At 39.2% G+C, this 9,480-nt stretch overlaps 1 protein-coding gene across 1 annotated transcript in view; it reads left to right on the top strand.

Moving 5' to 3' along the window:
- DMD (dystrophin) overlaps positions 1–9,480 on the top strand; it is a 2,221,918-nt gene that overhangs the window by 913,815 nt on the left and 1,298,623 nt on the right. The window contains exon 42 of the mRNA XM_019523954.1: positions 3,182–3,332. Within this exon, the coding sequence (XP_019379499.1) occupies positions 3,182–3,332 (151 nt within the window). The remainder of the gene's footprint in view (positions 1–3,181; positions 3,333–9,480) is intronic.

Below are 9,480 nucleotides of genomic sequence, written 5' to 3'. Positions count from 1 at the left end.
CTGGTCATTTTAAAATTATATTCTAAATAAGCAGTGAGTAAATAATATTTGCTGATGTCCCCCCATTCCCTAGCTCCTCATCAAGCTGATAAAATGGTACATTTTAAAAATGTATAAGGAATATGTTTTTCTCAACTCTATCTCGGATTAATAACTTCTAGAGGTTTTTTAAACGGGTACTTTTCTCACATACCAGAAAAATATAGTGGAGGAGTAGTATGGTTAACCTAAATCATTTAAAGGCTAAATAACTATCTGCCTTTCACTATTCTCAGCCTGTTTTGCTGTATTGGTCAACAGTACCTTAGTAATAGTTGATTTGTCAGGGGTAGTATATGCATCTGTGCTTTACTAAGCAGCAGAGCCTAATGCTTAAAAGCAGACTGCCCTTCACCTACCCTGTACCAGCCTCCCCAAAAAACCTAGGAAAACGGTCCTAGCCAGGGAGTTGATGTTCATATAGTTGGATGGGGAATATTAAGCACCTTTTTATTATCCCTTAAGTCCAGGGTGTCAAACTTATCTGGTCCCATGGGCCAGATGAGTGCTTCTGGGCTAGTCTAGAGGCCAGATTGAGACCAACCAGGTCCAACCTGGCACTGCAGGTAGTACAGAGGGTTAGTCCAGGGCACCGCATGCAGCCTGTGCCCCTGACCTCCTTGACCATGTGCAGCTTCAAGTTCATTCCACGCCCTACAGGCAGCACATGCCCTGTGCCAGCCTTCTGCATGGTGTGCAGTATGCATGGTTGGTCTTCCCCGCATGCTATGTACAGTATGCACTAGCCGTGAGGCTCACTGTGCACAGTGCGCTGTCTGGTCCCTGCAATTCATGCCAGGGGATATGGCATGTGGGCTGCATGCAGTGCCCAGACCAACTTCTTGTGCTGCCTGCAGCATGCATGATGTGGGGTCCAGCCCTTGCACTGCAAACCGAGCACGGAGCCAGTTGACGCATGGACTCGGTCCAGTGACCTGTAGGCTGAATCGAACCGTTCCATGAGCTGGCTCTGGCCTGCAGGCCATACATTTGATAATCCTGCTTGAAAAAATAATAATCCTTCTTTGCAGATTATTTTAAGGGAAAAAAACTGAAGACAATATTTAATAGTCATCAAGCTTAAAAAAAGTAACACCCAAACAAGTAATCTCTGAAAGACACATTTCACAGTATAGTGAAATATAGGGTCCGCGGACCTTTTTGTCTTGGCTGTCATAATCCTCCAAATATAGAAAACAGATCCATATTAAATCTTGACTGTGGCTGAGGGATACAGATCCCAAACCAATAGAATGCCCAGAGTCATATGACAAATAAGATTCAACATTTGCTATTAAAGTTTTAATGTCTGCTTAAAAGAGTTTGGTATGTTCTAACTAAGAGTCAAAATAAGAGCTGTGGTTTACAAAGTCTGTAGTAACTGTTGTCATCGTTGTGCTGGATTCTGTTGAAATAAAATACTGTAATTTTGTTTCAATCTGCCATTTTTAAGAACTTGAATACATGCATGTAAAAATGAAGTTGAGTTTAACCGAAATGTATACAGAATAAAAATGAAACTATCAGAAGAATATACTTGTGTTATTTGCCAGTGCGAGAGTTCCTTTGGATTACAATTTCAATAAAGATTGACATAGGCAGCCATTTGGCAGACCCACAAAATCAGTTTCTTCCAATAAAATTGAAATAATATCATTTGCAATTCTTTGGGATAGTCTGTATTGCAGCAGGCTTTATAATAAATGCAGGTTTCATGGTATGAAATATGCATACTTTTAACCTGCAGAATTCTTTCAAAAGAAAAGGTGTGTGTGTGTGGGGGGGGGTGTCTATAAAAGCATGTATTTGGGTACAGTATGGTAAGGGACCTCAGTTATTCAACTTAGCCAATGCTTTATAGATCCTAAGCGGTGGATCTCAGGGGGAGGTGGGGAGGATGCAGTGGTGTGGACACACTCCTCTTTCAGTCAACAGCTGCTGAGGGAGCAGCAGCTGAGGACTCCCAACCGGCCCTTCCCTGGAACAAGTAAGAACAGCTGCAACCCTTCCCCTCTGTCCTTAGGGTCACCTCCCCTCCCTGTCCTCCCACCTCTCCCTTGTCCACCAGTGCCACTGTTATTATTTCTTGCTGTCTAGGGCCTCTTCTGTGCACGCTCTAGCTATGCTCTGTATGGAGCTGGGCTCATCTGCAGACAGAGGCAGCAGTGGGTGGGTTCTTCCTTCCTACCCTGGCAGTCTGGGAGCAGGCGTGGGAGAAGAGAACTTGTCTGTTGCCACTGCCATTTCTAACTGAGCCTAGTGCAGCTCCATGTGTAGCCCAGCTAGAATGAGGCAGTAGTGGCTCTGAAACCTTCAGATCCTCCATCCCCAGTTCAGCTGGTGCAGCAGCACTGGGAGGGAATGGGAAGGGGAGAGAACATGCCACTGAGCATGGAGGGCAGGGAAGGAAAATCCTTACCTGCTTGAAGGACTATCTGATTTCCCCCCATTACTGCTAGTGCCAGCCCTGGTGAGGGGTATGGGTTAAGTGGGGCTGCAGCCACCCCTGCAGCAAAGCTTGCGGCTCCAGACTCCCACTGTCCAAAGTCTTGGATCTGCCCATGTGGATCCTTTTACATTCAAGAAAGGAGTTAAATCCATCGCTGGTCCTTTTTAACAATTTGGTACCAAGTAAAGTATGTACAGTAAGTTGGTTGTTTTTCAGTAAACCTGAAATGCCATAAGTTTAATGATTCATAACCACTGCCTTAGTTGACATTAATTGGTTTTCTTGTTAGTACTTTTAGCAGTTGGACTGACAAGACATAAGAAGTGACCTTGTATATGTAGATGTGTGTGTACACACACACACACACACACACACAATGTTGTTTCTTGCAGTTGATGTGGCTTAATATAGGACTTCAGGTTCTCAAGGTTGTTAGCCACATGTCTATTTGCATGAAATTTAGTTCAAACATTTTTTTTAAAAAAGACACTGCCCTGGGGTATGTAGGTTCAACAATCTCTTGATTGCCTTCGAAGTACTGTAATGTTTTCTTTTCATGTAGGCATTAAAAATGCAAAGAAATACAGACAGAAAAATTGCATCAGTTGTCACCATATTATTATTTTTTTTCTCTCTCTCTCTAGTTGGATAACATACGGCATGCTTATTTGGTCTCCTTTTTTGCACTTGCAGGCGGTTTGACAGATCTGTGGAGAAGTGGCGGCTTTTCCACCATGACATGAAGAGCTTTATTCAGTGGCTAACTGAAACAGAGCAGAATCTGGCTAGAACACAAATACATCCCGGGGACCTGGCCCCTGCTGAAACCAAGCAGTATCTCAAAGTATGTTTGAAATGATCCATTTTTATTTTCACTATCTCTCTGGCTTTCTCAGTTTCACCCCTGATTGCGCACATTTTTTTGTGGTAATGTGTTGATATGCATTGTACTGAATTTTACAGTTCACATTAATTGTATTTCTGGAGTTGAATATTTAGTATGTTTTGTAAGAATTTTCAAGTGTTTAGTGTTTCAACCTTCTATCTCCAACAATTATTATATTTCCAGGATACTGTCTGGATATACATTTGGGAAAAAAAACAAACTATCCAGCATCAGAGTAGGGTGAAATTTGAGAAATGGTTAAAATTTTACCTGGTATGTATTAGTCCAGTACATGCTACCTATTAAACTACCCTGGAGTTTTTATGTTCAGCAGAAAGAGAAAAATTATACTTTGCCAAGCTCCGCTTTTGATAAAGAAATGCTTTATCACCATGCCTTGTAGAAAAAAGTAGATACGTCATTGAGTCATGAAAGATTCTCTGAAACTTCTCTGGTCCATAATTGATGCTGTCTGTGCCATACTACCTCATTTTTCTTTTCTTTTTTTATCCAAAACTCACCCAGATGCTTACTGTCAGATGCATCAGGACAAAATCACAGTTTGGCTCTGAAAACCAGTTTCCAGTCTGTGCGCTTTTCACTCTGCAGCTTATGAACTTCATAAGCAAAAAAGTAATTTTTAGTTTAAAGGTAGCTGGGGTTTTTCTTTACTTATTTTGTATGGCTCTAAATAGTAAATATTGTCTGTGTACAGTATTAATTATAAACCACTGACCTGGAAGTTGACTAACGCTGAACGCATGTTATAAATTAGCTCTTAACTAAGAAAAAAATGGTGCTATTTTAACCAGTATTTTAGACTTTTTTCACAAGGCATAAAAATTTTGGTAATAGAGGGTCTAAGATCCCCAAAGTTCTTGTGCTTTTCTTTCACATACTTAATTTTTAAACAGGTAGGCAATAAATATCTACTATGGGAACTACTCAAGACAAATTATACACATAGAAAATCTCTTTTCGAATTCTCTGCTCTGATATTGTAATGTCCTCGATGTTTGGCTAATGAACAGTTTAACATACTTTTAAGAACATTTAGTTATTCCTAAGTATGTAAAATTTAAAGTTAACTAGATAAGATTTAATGTTAACATTTCTGAGTTGTAGAATCTGCTTCTCTAAGTAGGAAAACAATCTTTTTAAGGAGCAAGAAGTACAAAATATGTTCCAGTGTCAGTAGTTTTCTAGTATTAGTAGTCATTAACCTTGATTAAATTTCTATAATCCAGCACTGTCCAGCAGCAACTGAAACTGGAATAAAGATATTTCACAAAGATTAAGTGCAAAGTGTGGAAAGTCATCTTTTTAAAGACCTCTGCTTATGAAAACTTGTGTGATATCCATCAGACTTAATTTCACACACAAAAAGGCTCTAATTTCTCCAGAAATTCTAACAAATGGAAAACACAAAGTTGTACAGTGAATGACTAAATAGCAGATGGATGGTTTGTAATTAATATGGAAGTCTTGCAAAATAAATTCTTAGAGGAACCTGCAAGGAGCCCTGTGTCATTTTATAGCAAGAGCAGGAATATGTGTATAGTGTGTTAAGCATGAAGCAATGTATTGAATAATGAAGAAAAACATATGAAGTTAGGATATTTCCTTCATTGCTTACCATCTAGATTGCACACTGAACAGGAAGGAGACATTTTTATAGAACATTTGTTATCATATAACTACAGATGTATCATAATGAATATGCAAAAGGTGGTACAGTTTAGAATGTATACACTGCCAAAGCATTTGCATTTTGCACTGAACAGTGTTTCGTGTTTGAATTTTAACATTTTTAGTAGCTTGTGTGTGTGTGTGTGTGTGTGTATGCAATACTGCTTATGTAGAGAAAGATGATGCATGTTATTTTATGTGTTAAATATAAGCAATATGCACAGCTAGGCAAGATTCATTCATAGTTTAAAGTCCTACATGTCCTATGGGGTAAAATAGACACTTCATATTTTAGCAGGGTTAGAAACATTGCAGTTTGAGCATCTAAGCTGGTAGATTCCCTGTCCATATCAGCAATTTCTTTACTGAAAAATTTCACCTAGTCCTGAAATGGTCTGAAATAATGATCTTTGAAGTCATGGCCCTTTTCTTATGTCTATAAAATACTTTAGGTAAATTTGAAGCTATATTACTTTTAATAAGTCCTCTGAATAGTTAGACTTTTAAGGCCATATTTTTGTTTTGTTTAAACTGACAGCACTGGAGGTTGTGCCAAAATTTATATTAATTGAGAATGTGATCTTTGTTAAGTAAGGATCCTGGCTTTGCAGGGATACAAGAAACCTCAACATTTAAAAAAAAATTAAATGCAACATTGCTCTGCTCAAGTGATGTTTATGCCCTTCCTCCCTTGTGTTCTCCTTTGGTCTAACCTCCTTCACATCTAACCATTATCTGTCTCACTTAGTGAGTATCAGCAGAGCCTTTTTTTCTTTGACCAGCCCTATGGGTTTTCAAGTTACTGTCATTTAAAGCAAAGATGTATTGGAAGGAAGGAAGCTTGAGACTATTGTAAGACTTACAATAGCATAAAATGTCACTTCAGAGGAAAGAAGTGGAGGGAAAGAATTCCACTTAATGTCAGTTTTGGGGGTGTTGAAGCCTGTTCTTTTGCTTTGGAATTAAAATATTTAAAACAAAAGTGGAGTTGTTCTAAACTGTCCATTTCTGGAGTGAAAAGGTCAGGTTTTTTATTTATCTTCTTCCTCTGAGCACCTAAGAGCTCAAACTTATCCATAAAAAATGTCTTCAAAATCCTTAGCTTTGACAAAACAGCTTAGCATGATAAAAAATATTCATTTACTATATTTACTTGAATACAAGATGAGGTTGCATATGATTAGTGTGGCCCCACCCTCCATTAGGTGGAGCTAGACTAGATTGTCCTGTTCCCCATCTGCATGTTGATATTTGGAGGATCATAGGACCCATGACAAAAACACCCCAGTCCAGTCATTATTAGAGGGCTAATTAACATATGGATCCTTTGTTGGTGGGTATCTGGTTCACATGCACATACTGAGCAGTGCTGAACTGTGAGGTCACCATGGCTTTGAAACACTGTTGACTCTGCTGGGGCCCGCCCAATGACATATATGGTAAATCATGAGTCTCTTGGCTTTGGACTAATATCATGAATAATTTCTATTATATGCAAGTAGTTACAAAAGTGCTGCCTAGCAATGTGTTTATCAAGTATCTATGCTAAAACTTGCAGCAGTTTCAAAAAAGGAAAATTGTGCCAATTCTGGATGAACTAAGTCTATGGGTTTCTATGCAAATTACTACAGGTATTTTTATTTCAAGGGTAGTATTTTCAAATTTGATCCTCACCTCCATGTGCTCAGGGAGAGAAGGGTTTGACAGTAAGGAGTGGGGGGAAGGAGCTCCAGGGGGAAGAAATCTGGGTGGCAGGGGGCAGAGGACAAGGCGACTACCTGACCCACTAGATTTATTTTTCCTACTGTAGCAATAGGAGGGGGACAATTTCAAGGCAACCCTCCAATAATCAGATTATATACCTGGGAAAATTATAACAAATTTATAACTTTTCCATAATTAGGATCTAATTATTGGAGGGTCAACTTATATTCAGGGTCATCTTCTATTTGTGTACATATGGTAGTTTACAGTGTTCCAGTCAGCCAGAGTGTAGCAGTTAACATTTTGAATGAAAAAAAAAAATAATCTGACTATATACCTTATCATCATCACTAGGCTTACAGGCTCACAATTAGTTAATTATGTGAAACATTCAAAGATTCACAAATAGCGCATAGTGATTGTGAAGACAAGGAGAAAGACTTATTTAGGATTAATTATCAAACATTTGTGAGGTCAACAAAAGAGATAATAAAAATCACCATCAGACTAAGTAGTTAAGAGCTGAACATTTTTACTTTTATTAAATTAGCAGCTTTCCTTTTATTCCATTTGATTTTGCTTTTGTTGTTGTTTTGAAGATCATGCTGCTTATTGAACCATATTCAAAATCAACAGGATTTGTTTGAAAATGCTTTCATGAGCAAGCATATGACCTTGCGTTTTAGAGCAAGAAATTGTAATCAGATCAAGCCACATTCCACACAGAAACATGGTACTTCCACATGAGATTACTTTGTTTTTTTTCCCTCAAAACTGTTTTTTTAACATGCTTTAATAAATGCAGAAAGCCAAACTCTTGTCTGAAGTGAAGGCCTTTGCCCACTGAACAGTGCTTAGGTATAATATGGTATACTATAAAATACCTTTTGCAGAAATACAGAGCTCTTTTTGATAAGTAGTTAGGCTGTTTCTCCCATTTCTTTTACTGGAAGAGTGTTTAGCTCTTTTAATACTTAAAAACTGCTTCCTAATTTCCAATCCAATTTATGGTCAGTTTATGCCAATTTCTTTTTCAGCATCTTGCTATTAGAGTTAAGTAACTGTTGTTTTTCCTATCTGGTATTTATTGCCATAATGTATTTATAGACAAAGATAGTATCATTCACACCACCTTTGATTTGCAAAGGGAATCTTGCTCTTCTAGTTTTTAGTCTCTCTATCCATATGGGCTAAGTACAAACAGTCAAAAAGCCTGAGGCTGAATCTATTCAGTCTTTGCAGGTTAGTTTAAGTCTTAGTTAAACTGAGAAACAACTGGATGCACATTTACTTCTGATTCAGGAAATAAAGCCACATCAATGCAGTGGCTCAGATCAGAAGCCAGGGGGCACTAGGGCATGCCTCTCTGATGCATAGCCAGCATGGGCTGTGTGTTCCCTTCCTCTTCCTGCTGCCCTCCATGTCTCTGGGATTTGCAGTCCAGACTCACAGGGGCAGGATGCGCCAGCGTTGCTCATCACTTCCTTTTCCTGCTTCCAGGTGCCTCTGGGATTTGTAGTCCATAGCCGCAGCCAGCAGTGATTTTTCAGTAAGCTTAGCAGCAGGGCAGCTCTGTACTCAGGGAAAAGAGGGTTTAACTCCACTCCCTGGCTCCAGACCCCAGTAGGCATTTACCTGGGAGGGAGCAGTCCCTGCCTCCATCCTCCCTTCCCTCCACTCAACCCTTCTCTGCTGGAGCAGACAGCACATCCCAGTCCAGGTCTAGAAAGCATGCTGGGATGCTGGGGGACTGTGACTTAACTTGAACCAGGAAGAGGTCTGGGACAGAAGTTTCATAAACCAGTTAGACCCAAATCAGTTAAGTCTGATACTACATACAACCAGGTTTATCTTAAACCAGTTTCAGTCATTTTGAAACTGGTTTATGTGCACAGAGCTTTTGTTTTCTTACAGGTTTGAACCCATTTCTGATAACTTAAATCGGTTTGTTTGTAACTTCTGATCTACTCCTTGGGGGCCTTTAGGGGTGGAAATCCTTTCTTTGTCTCTGTTCCTGTCTGAGTTTTCGTTGTCTTTTTTTATTGGATCAATTATGTTGGGTTTTTTTTAAATAATTTGTAAGGCACATTACTGCAGTGTTAACATAATATGTTAATTGGAAACCTTCACTTGGATTGTGAAGTCAAAACTATGTCATGTCTGTCAGAAAAGAATCCAGTGGTACATTACAGTAGTAAAGCCTTGTACCTTAATATGGCAGATGCAAATACAAGCAAAAGAGATGCACAAAAATAACAAAGCTGACTATAAAAATCATCCCAGTGAAAGAAACAATTTCCCCCCTTCTCAGTTGCATCAGTTCATGAAAAGTTCTGCATTTAAAATGATATTGAACTTCATCTGTCCCACACTCAATAGGGATAATACATTATTTTGCATCTATATGTTTTCTGTTAGTTTGGTCAAAAGGAAAAGAAAAACTGGTGTAATGAAACAGGAGGAGGATTTATCTAGAAGCAGTTTCTGATTCCAAAGATGGAATTGGACATGAATAAAGATAGCTTGCACCACAGTCCATATGTTTACAACTGAGGGAAACCAGCCTGTAATTTGGCCTGCACTCTATTAATGCAGCCTGAGACACAACAATCCTCCAGGTAAGCCCAGCCCTTCCCTACAGTCCCAGGGCCGTGCAGCTGTTAGCCTCCTCCTTCCTCCCCCAAACCTCTGCAGGTTGGGTACAGGTGCCCTC

The sequence above is a fragment of the Gavialis gangeticus genome, unplaced genomic scaffold (genome assembly GCF_001723915.1).
Source record: "Gavialis gangeticus isolate Ggan-Ray unplaced genomic scaffold, GavGan_comp1, whole genome shotgun sequence".
NCBI lineage: Eukaryota > Metazoa > Chordata > Crocodylia > Gavialidae > Gavialis > Gavialis gangeticus.
The sequence above is the reverse complement of the archived record's forward strand: the minus strand, read 5'-3'. Positions and strand labels throughout refer to the sequence as shown.